The following is a 13,463-nucleotide window of genomic DNA, read 5'->3' as shown; positions in this document are numbered from 1 at the left end:
ATTAAACAATAATATGCTAATTATGCCTAAATAAAATAAGTAAATATATATATATATATATAAGTCAGGCCCCCACAGTGTAGGCTTCGAAGAATTCTGGCCCTTGGACAAATGTAGTTGGTGACCCCTGCCCTAAGCAGTGCCATTGTGGCGTTACGTTGTTGCTACCATAGAGATTTACTGGTGCCTTTACTGAGATTATTGGCTTGATCTTTTATTTTATTTTTATTTATTTGGGGGGGGGGGGGGGGGGGGGGGGCGTCAGGGTAACCAGTCTCAGATTAATACTATTCCTAAACTGCTGTGTAACACTTTCAATTGAGAGTGGCCTTTGAATATTTGTTTTTAGTCCAGGACCAGTTTGGGTCTTGGTGAAACCAGCTTTGATCTGGGTGTTGGTGAAACCAGGTTTGATCTGGGTGTTGGTGAAACCAGGTTTGATCTGGGTGTTGGTGAAACCAGGTTTGATCTGGGTCTTGGTGAAATCAGGTTTGATCTGGGTCTTGGTGAAACCAGGTTTAGTCTGGGTGTTTGGTGAAACACGGCCAGTGAAAATGTCTTCACTTCTGACTTTTAACGAGATAATATAGTCTCTCCTCCTGTAGCTTAGCACAAGGTCAACTTCCCCTGATACCTACCGATCCCTGGTGTGTCAGTCCATATGCGTTATCCACACGGTAGATTATAACCTCAGTGACACTCAGATTAGATAGGAGTTCTATTTAATGTGTTAGTTTGTTTATGAAAAATGAAAAATGCACAGATTTGTATTCTTACTTGTGTTTGTCTGTGGTTCCTCTCCTGCTGCACTGCTCCCTACACACACGGTTGATGTAACTCATGTTTTGCAGACAAACTGAAACTAATGTATGTTTTTATCAGGGGGATCTGTGGAGACAATAAACAGAGCTGGTTGAAATGCCACAATGTCTCTCTCTTTTTCTTTCTTTCTTTCTCCTTTGACCTCTGACCTCAGTCTCCACAGTGTTTACACTACACAGCCTACACAGTACTGGGTTGCATGCTCTTAAGGACAATGCACACGGCGTGCGATTTTGTCGCACGACAACATTTGATTCTCAATTCTTTGAATTATTTCAATTGGTGTGAATGGAGAATCGAATGTTGTCATGCGACAATATCGCATCGCACGCCGTGTGCATTGTCTCATTCAAAACAATGGTTTAGAATTTGGCGGTGCGACAAAATCGCACGCCGTGTGCATTGGCCTTTAAACATCTCTAATAACTGCTCAATGAATACCTCTATCTCTCCTCTCTCCTCTCTCTCTCCATCTCTCTCTCTCTCATGGAAACGACTGTTAACCATTACTGTTGGTGTTATGTTATGTGTGTTTATGCACAACCGCGGAGAGAAATGCGCTACAGAGAGTCGTGAGAACAGCCCAGAAGATCACCGGCGCCCCCCTCCCCTCTCTGGAAGAGCTGTACAACACACACTGTCTCAGGAGGGCCTCCAAGATCTCCAGGGACCCAACCCACCCTGGGTACGAACACTTTACCCGGCTGCCCTCGAAAAGGCGGTTCAGGACCATGGCCGCAAGGACAAACAGACTGAAGAACAGCTTCTACCCCAGGGCCGTCCAGGCCCTGAACACAGCAAAGACCTAGGTTCTGGGCCCTGGACAGTCTGGACGGATTGATGGCAGCTGCTGGACTGAAAAAATCAGGTGTAGTGCTGAGGCACAAATATGTACATTTCAAGCCTGCAAACTGCGACACTTTAAAGAAATGTGCAATAACACTATGTGCAATATGACAACCCTAGTCGTCTATCTGTACAGTATAGTATAGTGGATAGTGTACATAGCCTTTATTTATGTAAACCAGCTCCTTCCCTTCTTGTGTTTTTTTTAAAGTTTTTTTTTCTTCTTTCCTAACACCAGGGGAGCCACCCCTCCTAAATTTCGTTGTTTGGTACCTGTACTGTAGCAATGACAATAAAGACCATTCATTCATTCATTCATTCATTCATTCATTTATATAAGAAAGACACATCATTCTACTGGAGGTCACACATACACTTATCAGACTAGACACCACATTATTGTAATTCATACACAGACCATACATTACATGTTTTATGGCTTTGCGATTAGTTTCAGGGTTTCATCAATTACAGGGTTTCAATATTGGTTTATAGCCTACTACTATAACGTTGAAACACGGTCAAATTCTGTCAGAAGAGAGGGTGGGTGCAGAGTCCCAATGCACCAGCAGGTGGCGTTGTTGCCTAGGCACTCCTGCAGCGCTGTAACCACATGACTGAATAATACCAGACCAGAGGCCCGGCGGTGTAATCTCTCTGTAAACCACCGACGCTCCGCCTTGCGGAGGCGGGCCCGTCGCTGACAGCGGGGGAGAGAGTGTGTAAACAGTATTTGGCAGCCAGGCGTGCAGGCAGCGACCGAGAGAGAGACTGTACCTCCGTTCTCTGCGCTGTCGAGGAGAGCTATTCCTGTCCAGAAGTCACACACCTGGCCGGTCCCGATGGAGACGAGAGAGACGAGACAACAAGGTCAGTGGCAGGGAAGTTTAACTGAAGAATGACGCGTGACAATCAAACATGTTTCAGAGTTAGTTCACTGCTATAGTTTATGAAATAAATAATTTCTTAGATTACATTACACGAATTTGTTTGGCATATCCGACGTTAATTTAGGAAGAATAGAGATCGTTTAAAAAGGTTAACGAGTCTCTGACGCTGTCCTAATCAGGTGCCATAATTAGGCTGATGAGCGGCTTTATTATGGTAAAGGAAATGGCGTTGGACAAAGTCGTCTGCGATATCTGTACACCTGCTTGAGAAGAAAAACAATAACAATAAAACAATAATTCCATGTCATTGCATGATATTTATAATAGGCTATAGTTCAAAGCCAGATGAGACCAGTTGAACTGACATGACGCACCTAACCTACTTAACGATAGCCCAGGCGGAGGGCATTTGCTCAACTTTTCCATCGTCCTTCTTGAACAACATGGAAACAGAATATCGAGTTCGTGTTCCGGTAATGCAGCTCCATGGGTCGGTGCAGCTCCAACTCGTTTACCGACCAACTCAATTTACTCAATTTATGACCAACTCAAGGCCACCTATTTGCGCTTCCCCACGTGACCGCCAAATAATTGAAATCTTGTGACCGAAGGTATTCCGGCTGTAGAGAGCCTCGCTTTGTAGTTTGTCCTAAAAGCAACTTTCCCTGTTTTATCTTCTGTAGATCCGACAAAAAACATAAATACAGTACCTACGTCAGGTACCTAACAGGTGCTTGCAGCGTCGGTGTGAGTGGTTAGTGGACTGTTCGGTGATAGTGGCTCGGCTGCCTTAAGCCATATCAGTGTCAAGTTATTAGGTTACTGTAATGGACACGCCTGTCTACAAATCCTGTTTATATATATGTGTGTGTGTGTGTGTGTGTGTGTGTGTGTGTGTGTGTGTGTGTGTGTGTGTGTGTGTGTGCTGACCCACTCTCTTTTCTCTCACCCTGCTGCCTTGTGGACACCCACTGCTCCAGAACTGTACTCTGGCGTACTGAGCCAAGGTGTGGTGGGGGACTGGGGTAAGACTGACCGAGAGGGGGAGGGGGGCGGTGTGTCTAAAGGTGGGGGGGACTGGGGCAGTACATCAGATGGCGGTGGGGAAAGGGGCAATAAGTTAGAAGACGAGGGAGATTGGGGTAAGACATCACTATCTGAAGATAGAGGAGACTGGGGTAAGACACCTGATGGAACAGGGGACTGGATTAAAACAGCCATCTCCCAAGGTACAGGGAACTGGGGTAAAACAGCCATGTCCGAAGGTACAGGGGAGGGGGACTGGGGTAACACAGCCATGTCTGAACATACAGGGGGAGACTGGGGTAAAACAGCCATGTTAGAAGGTACAGGGGATTGGATTAAAAACGCCATCTCCCAAGGGACAGGAGAGTGGGGTAAAACAGCCATGTCGCAAGGTACAGGGGATTGGATTAAAAACGCCATCTCCCAAGGTACAAGGGACTGGGGTAAAACAGCCATGTCAGAAGGTACAGGGGAGGGGGACTGGGGAAGAACAGCCATGTCAGAAGGTACAGGGGAAGGGGACTGGGTTAAGACAGCCATGTCAAAAGGTACAGGGGAAGGGGACTGGGTTAAGACAGCCATGTCAGAAGGTACAGGGGAAGGGGACTGGGTTAAGACATCAGATCATAGCGGGGTAGACTGGGGTTATACGTCGTTGACAGATGGCGTGGGAGACTGGGGTAAGACGGCGTCGCTGGGTGACGACTGGGTGATGCCCAGCCCCACTGGTTTTGAGATGCGCCTGGAAGGCTCAGGTGACCGCTAGGCCTCTCTCTGTTCGAGTCTAGTCTAGTCTGCTCTGGTCTAGTCTGGTCTAGTCTGCTCTGGTCTAGTCTGCTCTTTGTCCTGTAGAGTCTAGTCTAGTCTGATATAGTCTAGTCCGGTCTGGTCTGGTCTAGTCTAGTTCTTTCTCTGTCCTGTAGAGTCTGGTCTAGTCTAGGCCTTACTCTGTCCTGGAGAGTCTGGTCTAGTCTGGTTTAGTCTGGTCTAGTCTAGGCCTTACTCTGTCCTGGAGAGTCTGGTCCAGTCTAGTCTGGTCTAGTCTAGGCCTTACTCTGTCCTGGAGAGTCTGGTCTAGTCTGGTCTAGGCCTCTCTCTTTCCTGTAGTCCAGTCCAGACTGGTCCACTCCTCTGATGTTAGAGAGGTATTAAAGCTTTAGCATCTTGAAGGCTCAGATGACAACTATAGCCCCTACACGCTAGAAACTACCCCTAGCCCCAACGCCCTAGACACTACCCCTAGCCCCTACTCCCTAGACACTATCCCTAGCCCCTACTCCCTAGACAGTAGACACTATCCCTATCCCCTACTCCCTAGACACTATCCCTAGCCCCTACTCCCTAGACACTTATCCCTAGCCCCTACTCCCTAGACACTATCCCTAGCCCCTACGCTATCCCTAGCCCCAACGTCCTAGACACTTGTATTGATCTGTCTAGAAATAACCGTGATTAGTATAGATTTTAGTTGTGTTATACTGTGCTGTTTGAACAGCATGTGAGACCCAGATATATGAACAGAACAATGTGCCGGTGTTCTGCTTGATGTGCTTGCTTGGTCCCCATAGACAGACTCCCTCTATCCAGTAGCTGTGTTGTTTCAGTTCTCTGCATGCTGTGTTTCCACAGATTTGATTTGTCCCCCTTTATTTTCCTTTAAAAAAAAGAATATATATAGCATGTGACATCACTTGTGACATCACTTCACTAATTATTAAACATTTTTTATCAAGTTAACGTGACGTTTTCCCCCTTCTGCTCTGCTATCAAATGAAGAGAGGGGACACATCCGAACAGGTAGGCTATGTTAGGTCACCTGCTGAAACCTTTTTCATTAACCCGCCTTTTTGCACTTGTGCACCATTGGCGGCATCATGTTCTAAATAAATTGCATGACAGTATATATATATATACTGTATAGGTATGTGACATAATGAGTAGTGTTGTTCCGATACCGATACTAGTATCGGCATGGCCACCGATACGCACAAAAATGCTGGTATCGGTATCAGCGAGTACTAACAAATAATAACTCCCGATACCACGTTGCGTTTTTCTCAGCTTGTCTGTAATCTGACACCGCCTTCCTAACACAGACATGTGCAGACATGCCCAGGCATGCTCCTCCCAGAGCAGCTGCTCTCAACCAATGGCGTGGCAGCTTTCGTTTTCACTTTTCACTATCGCGGAAAAACAAACACGCATGCTATAGAGGAAAACATGTCGGCGGTTTGGAGATATTTCAAGGTGGATAGTCCGGTGTGTACAAAGGCTAAATGCACAATTTGCGGTCTCAATGTGTCGAGGGGTGGCACTAAAGCTGCCAGTTTCAATACTAGCAACTTAATTAAGCATTTAAAGCTAAAACATATTAAAGAGCACGACGAGTTTCTGTCATCTACTGCAGCGACAGCGAGCAAGAGAACAGATGGAGCAAAACAACAAATGCTGAGTAGCGCATTCCATAAAAAGGACCAGTGGGACGCGACGAGTGAAATGGCAAGAAAGATGACTGAGAAAATGTCTGAAATGATTGTGCTCTGTGACCTGCCCCTCTCCTTTGTTGACAATGTGGGACAATGGGACAATGTTGTAAATGTTTACTTGCTGTTGCACTACTACTACGACTGTTTTATATCTTAAAGTTATTTTGTTTGTAAATGTTCACTTGCTGTTGCACTACTACTACGACTGTTTTATATCTTAAATGGATATTGCACTGATTGGCATCTGTGAGAGCCACATTTCAGGTTTTATAAGGGGTTGATTTTCTTGTCACCATACCAGGTAGACAATAAAAAAAAGTTCTATAGCATTCACTCTCTGTTGGTATTTTTTCCTGTTTTACAAAGGTTTTGAGCAGTGCCAGACTAAGTGTTAGCAATAATTTTACATCGAGGTGAGTATGCGGCTCAAATTATTATTTTAATTTTTTATTTTATTTTTTTCCCCAAAACGCCGTGGTATCGGATCGGTACTCGGTATCGGCAAGTACTGCACGGTCAGGTATCGGTATCGGTATCGGGATCAAAAAATGGTATCGGAACAACACTAATAATGAGTCTCCGCTTTGGATTGTGTCCATGTTTTTGGACGGGTTTCTATCCTCCCCAGCCTGCTTCTGACAGGGATGTTGTATTCCTGATTTGTGTTTCTGTTCTCTCAGATCTGTCTTTGTCTCTGTCTTGTGTAAATGACTGCATTTCCCCAGTGTTTTTCCACCCTCTGACGACCTGCACCATTTGGATCCCAGTGTGTTTACACTACACCTGAAACACGGCTCCTGGCAACTCACCTGGACCTGTCAGAGAGCATTGATAACGTAGCAGACCAACACCTGTATCTCAAATTGCATCGTCCACATATACAGTATATATATATATATTCACATATGTATGCTGTTTATCCAAAGCGACTTACATTGCAGTGAGTCCATACATTTTTCAGTATATATGGTCCCAGCAGGAATTGTACCCACAGCCTAAGTGTTGTCAGTGCAGTGCTCTACCAACTGAGCCACAGAGGACCACTGTGTCCCTCTATGCTGTACAGTGTCCCTCTATGCTGTACAGTGGCTGTGCTCTGGCTGACGCCTTAGGTCAGGGGGCCGGGGAGTTAAACCTAGGCTGCTTTCGTAACTTCCCTCTGGAAATCTGATCAGCACTCATGGAATGCCTCTTGTCCAATCAAATGACTTGGTCCCTTTATGACAGTTGAACCCAGTGTGCACTTCGGCGCTCTCAGAGCGAATTTACGAATGCACCCCGCACGAGACACGCACGAGTCATGTAACCACTCAGAGTTGACGAGAGGAGGCGCAAGCCAAATCAAAACCAATTAGGAGGCGCAGGCCAAACCAGAACCAATTAGGACCAGACTTTCTGTGCTATGTTTACGGCGGTATGGTTAAATGGTCTGTTTTATGACGTAGGTACCGTTAAATGGTCTGTTTTATGACATAGGTACTGTTAAATGGTCTGTTATGATGTCAGTACCGTTAAATGGTCTGTTTTATGACGTAGGTACCGTTAAATGGTCTGTTTTATGACGTAGGTACCGTTAAATGGTCTGTTATGATGTCAGTAGGCTACCGTTAAATGGTCTGTTATGATGTTGGTACCGTTAAACAGTCTTTTTTATGACGTCGGTACTGTTAAACGGTCTGTTTTATGACAGCGGCTATGCTTGGGCAGTGCCTGTCGGTCCGCTGTCGCTTCGCCAAGGCAACATCAACCGGAAAGTTAAAGTCAGTTAAAAAGTCAGTTAAAGAACACTACAGGTCACTGATTCAGTTACGTACAGGTGAAGTGAACTGATGCGGCGTCCGTAATGAGATTCACACTAACATCTCAGTTGACGTTGACTTTGCCAAACGTTTGAAAATACGGGACATCCCGGCTAATATGGGACTGTTGGCAACCTGACTAACAGTCCTAGCAGGGTGTCTGGTAGTTTATGCTACAGTACTAACAGTGTGTCTGGTAGTTTATGCTACAGTACTAACAGGGTTTGTGGTAGTTTATGCTACAGTGCTAGCAGGGTGTCTTGTAGGTTAAGGACCAGTGTGGGTGACCCTACTAACACCTTTAGACAACCCAGACCTGCTGGCCCAAGCTGGGGTGAATGTGACGCATGTGTTGGGAAGGGGCCACGGAACACAGAACACAGAACACAGAACATGGAACGTCAGAGATAGAACACTGAGGCACACGGAACCCAGAGACACATGACCTTTTAGTGTTGGTCCATTACTCTAGAACCCCCTTGGAGTGCTGTCTGTGTTTAATTATTTTGCATTCTCTCTCTCTTTGTCTCTCTCTCTCTGTCTGCCTCTCACTTGCATTCAGCTTCTATCTGTCCTCCTCTCTCTCGCCTTCTCTCTCTCCCCCACTCTCTCTCTCCCCCACTCTCTTTCTCTGCGAGATTCCTTATTTAGCTTGTTCCTAGGCCTTGTATCATATGTATATAATGTCACAGTGAGTGAATGAATTAACAGATCTGGTTCAAGGACAGAAATGTTTCTCTGGGGCAGTTCAGTCAAACCGCTGATGGAGGAAGCCAGAGATTTGACTTCTCCATTCCTTGTAGTTTTAAAATAGCACTGTGAGTGTACTGTACTGTACAAGACCACAACCATCACCCCCTGGATGTGTATCAGAGTCATGAAGGCATGGATCAGATTCTTGGTAAAGCCAGGTAAGGTTGGGATGTCGACATTTGCTCCATTTGTGATTTAAACCCCTTCCTCTGGCGTTCTGTCTACAGTTAGCTGATTCAACCAATGAGATAAGGACTAGCTCTGTTCCTCTGCATACCCCAGTGCTAAGCAACATACACCTTGCCCTCACAACGAAAAGATGATAACAGGTTTTCAAACACTGTCATTGTTTCTACAGTCCCCCCCCCCTCACACACACACACACACACACACACACCTGTACGATATACCTGACTACAAAACAGGACACCCTATACAGTGTTAGTATATAGACATAGTGTTCTTTTACTTTCCAGAACTGACAATAGGATGTTCTGACATTTGCATATGGCCTCAGAACAGTAGTATGTTCATGCAGATCATGAATACATAAAACTGTACGGTATGTCCACAGAGAAGAGAGTTAAGAGTGGAAAGCTTTGGGAGGCCATAGGAGGCTTTGGGAGGCCATATGAGGCTGTGGCTCAGTTGGTAGAGCATGGTGTTAACAGCACTAACTGTGAGGCCGTGGGAGGTTGCGGGAGGCTGTGAGAGGTTGAGGGAGGCCGTGGGAGGCTGTGAGAGTCTTGTGATTGGGTTATGCTACATGGTCAGAGCTGTCTTGTGATTGGTCAGCGAGGGCATCACAAGCCTTGCTACCACGGCGGTCCAATCAGCAGCTGAGGTGATTAAGCTCCTCCCCCCACAGACGTGACTCTGGGGTCACAATAACACACCCTCATTCTGGAGCAGGGGAGGCTGGCGGGGGTAGAAATCGGAGGACGGGGCTCATCGCAACAAACGGAATGAGGATCGAACATGTGTTCCATGCATTAGGATGAGCCCCGTCCTCCGATTTGTACCTCCGCCAGCCTCCCCTGGTGAGTATGTATTTTAGTTAGTGTTAACATAACATTGATCATGTATAGTAACACGACACTACTGATCAATAACATCTCCTCTGTCTCAGTGAGTCACTACAGGACAACAACATTCTGTCTGTTTACTTCCGGTGTAGTATCATTCACATCCTGTTGGTGCAGCAGTTTGACACTGTTATAAAACCATTCGGAATTCCATTCCGTGCATTACACCGATGTCCTCTGATTTCTACCTCCACCGGCCTCCCCAGCATTGGCGGGACCGAGAACAGTAACAAACGGTCGGTGGGGGCTACACAGGGGGATACACAGCATCAGACAGGACAGTTTGTGGACTCAAATTCTCCTAATGGCTGCTGGACTGTAAATCCTCAGGGTCAGGCGGTTGTTACAGCAAGAACGTCAGCCAGTGTAGCTGTTGTTCTTCTGGGAGGGGGCTGCAGATATACACACACACTCACTCACTCACTCACTCACTCACTCACTCACCAACACACACACAAACACACATTCAGTGTGTTCCTCATTGTGTAGTGGGCGGCTGCAGACCCAGAACACACACACTCCAGGCCCCACAGAACACACACACTCCAGGCCCCAGGGACCAGTGAACCCACTGTTGGAGCGTCTGATCTGTGTGGTGTGTGTTCTGGTCTGGTCCTGTGTGGTCTGTGTTCTGGTCTGTGTTCCTGTGTGGTGTGTGTTCTGGTGCTGGCCAGGTAATCGGATCACAGCACCACACACACCCCCCCTCTGCATTGGTTTGGTTCCTCAAATTATCTATATTAGTGAGACCCGCTAGCGAAGGTTCACACATACACACACACACACACACATTTTTGTGTTTAGTACTAGTATCAGTGGTTGTGTCTACCTCAGCAGTAGCAATATCTTCATCGTGGAGTGCTTTGTATCACCTCTCTCTCTCGCTCTCTCTCGCACTCTCTGTCTCTCTGATCGACAGTGAACTCCGTATGTAATCGAAAGAGGAAGCATTTTGTCTTATTTTAGCTCTGTACTCAGTAACCTCAGACATACCTTTTTATGCCTAGTTCCACTATTTCAGGGCTCCAAGTGTAGCTACTGGTTAGTCCGGTTTGTTCTGTCACAACATTTGTGCATCAGACAGCCGTTAATGTCTTGTATTGATTCTAGGCGTTGCGTTTGCCTTTGTCTGTCCACATGAGCACCAAAGAGACGTCAATGAAAGTCAAGCCATTGTGAGGCTGAAATATTGGAGAAGAAGATTGAGAATCTCTACTTTGACCCTGTGGTCAGTTGTTGTTGGAGTAAAGAGCTGAAAGAAGACACAATGCTTCCTCTGTCCAGTCCTGACAGAGGCCTCTGTATCCACCGTCTCAGTGTTTTACATAATGTAAAAATAAACCAGGGTTTATAAAGGGAAGCTAGGTGTGTTTGGTGAGAGCCGCAGGGTGCCTGTGTTTAATGAAGCGACCGTACGGTGTGTGCAGTAACAACGTCCTCACAGGCTTAGAGGTTGCTGACGGCAACACATTTGTCAAAGCATTTACAGAGTGCTTAATGCTGTATGCCTGTAGAGAGGGAGGAGGAGGACAGCACTCAGGGTTAAACTGTGTGTGTGTGTGTGTGTGTGTGTGTGTGTGTGTGTGCGCCTATAGAGAGGGAGGAGGACAGGACTCAGGGTTAGGCTGTGTGTGTGATTCTAACCCTCCAGCTCTGTGCTGTCAACATAGTTACACTGCTCAGCTTTAGACTGTTTGTTAGTTATCTTTGTTCTACCTTGAGGTGTGTGTGTGTGTAGGATGTGTCGGGGCACTGCCCACTCAGGAAGACAGCGGAGCCATACAAAAAGGTCAATCTTCAACACTTAAATGAGAACTCAGGAATCAAAAGTCAATTAATTGGGGGAAATGGCGATGTCTCACTCATCAGGGGCAAAAGTATAATTCATTCAGTTTAAAGGCCAAAAAGGATACGGTAGGGGTCCCTCTACTGGAGGGGGCTGGCGGTAGGTAGCGGGGCTCCGTCTGTTCAGGAAAGGGGGTGGGGCTCCGTTGCACCTGTGGTTCTCCGGTTCTCTGCCGTGTACTGGCAATGCTTCCCCCCGGTGAGGGTTGGTCAGCTCGCTTTATTCTGTCTTCTCATCCGCTGGCACAGCTGTCCCGCGTCTGCTTAATGACTCTGCGCTCGTCGCTGTGTTGATTGCCGGACGGATAGTAGCAACCGTTGATCACCCTACCTAGGGGCTCGGGGCGCTGTCCATCGTACTTAGCCCCCCGGCTTAGGTCCATTGGTGAGCGGGTTGCCACTGTGTGTGTGTGTGTGTGTGTGCGTGTGTGTATGTGTATGTGTATGTGTATGTGTATGTGTATGTGTATGTGTATGTGTATGTGTATGTGTATGTGTATGTGTATGTGTATGTGTATGTGTATGTGTATGTGTATGTGTGTGTGTGTGTGTGTGTGTGTGTGTGTGTGTGTGTTTCAATGTTTCAAGTTTTATTGTTACGTCACATTACACAAGTGTAAGAGAGTAAAATTCTTAGGCTTCGGTTCCTGACATTGCAGCACAAGACAGTAAGACAACAGGCAAGATAAGTCAAGAGAATGTCATGAGCATTGCACTCGGTGGCAGTGGGTGAGAGAGGTAGTATTGAGTAAAGTGACTGTGTGCTTAAGGTTAGGTAGTCCGTATGCTTGGGGATAATAGTGTGTGTGGTTCTAAGCCTCCATCTTGGCTGTCCTCAGGTGTGGGTGGGGGTGTGGGTGTGTTAGGGGTGCAACAGTTCAGTTGGCCCACGGTTCGGTATGAACCTCGGTTTTTGGGTCACGCTTTCGGTTCGATTTTTTTGTGTGTTTTGTGCGTAATAATAAAAAAAAAATGCTACTATTTATTTACAAACTGTTACTTTACTTTATACTTATGGAACTTTAACATTCAGACACATTCCAGAATTTGACTGGTATTTTTTATAATATAAAAATCGAAATATATATAAACAAAAAACGTTTAAAATGTAAACAAAATAAATTAAATAAACACAAAAGTGCCTTGATTACTGGTATAGGAGAGGAAGAAATAAAATTAAAAGTGCACTTTAGCCATGACAGCTGGTAGCCCATATATGCATTATGCGCATATTATGCGATATATATATATATATATACGACACACGTGAAGCAATGCTTGCAGTAACGTTTCTGTGCTCTGTTTTCGTTCCCTCATCATTGTATTCAAAACCTAAATGAATGACCCCACAACGCAGATTTGTAGCAATCCGGGGCTTCCTCAAACTGTTGCCATGTTCTCAACTCCGCTCACCCATGAACAAACATTTGAACAAGAAGCAACTACGTTCCAGACAAACTCGACCTCCGACTTTCAATGGAACGCTACATAAACCGAAAAAAACAACATTCACTAGTGCGTATTGACGATTCAATATAAAACCCAGAACCGTTGCTCCCCTACTGTGTGTGCGTGTGTGTGTGGGGTCGGTCCTAACCCTCCGTCTCCCTCCAGGTCTGCTGGACCAGGAGCCCCTTGCGGAGGAGCAGGAGGACCTGGGGTCAGAGGTCGACCTCAGCACCACCGTGACCGACGAGGAGAGGGAGGAGATCCAGATGGAGGTGGCTAAGGTACACATACACACACCCACACACACACATACTGTACACACACACATATACTGTACACACACACATACTGTACATACACACACATACTGTACATACACACACACACACACATTGTACAGACACACACACACACACACATACACAAGCACGCACACACTGTACATACATACACACACAGACA

At 46.2% G+C, this 13,463-nt stretch overlaps 1 protein-coding gene across 1 annotated transcript in view; it reads left to right on the top strand.

Moving 5' to 3' along the window:
- The first annotated feature begins 2,494 nt into the window (after positions 1–2,494).
- The window catches only part of tpd52l1 (tpd52 like 1), a 23,529-nt gene continuing 12,560 nt past the window's right edge, over positions 2,495–13,463 (top strand). Inside the window, exons 1-2 of the mRNA XM_080546853.1 lie at positions 2,495–2,538; positions 13,167–13,282. Of these exons, the coding sequence (XP_080402979.1) occupies positions 2,511–2,538; positions 13,167–13,282 (144 nt within the window). The 5' untranslated portion in view covers positions 2,495–2,510. The remainder of the gene's footprint in view (positions 2,539–13,166; positions 13,283–13,463) is intronic.

The sequence above is a fragment of the Nansenia antarctica genome, assembly GCF_963989245.1.
Source record: "Nansenia antarctica genome assembly, chromosome: 1".
In the NCBI taxonomy this organism is placed as follows: Eukaryota; Metazoa; Chordata; class Actinopteri; order Argentiniformes; family Microstomatidae; genus Nansenia; species Nansenia antarctica.
Note: the sequence above shows the minus strand (reverse complement) of the source record. Positions and strands in the feature narration are given on the sequence as shown.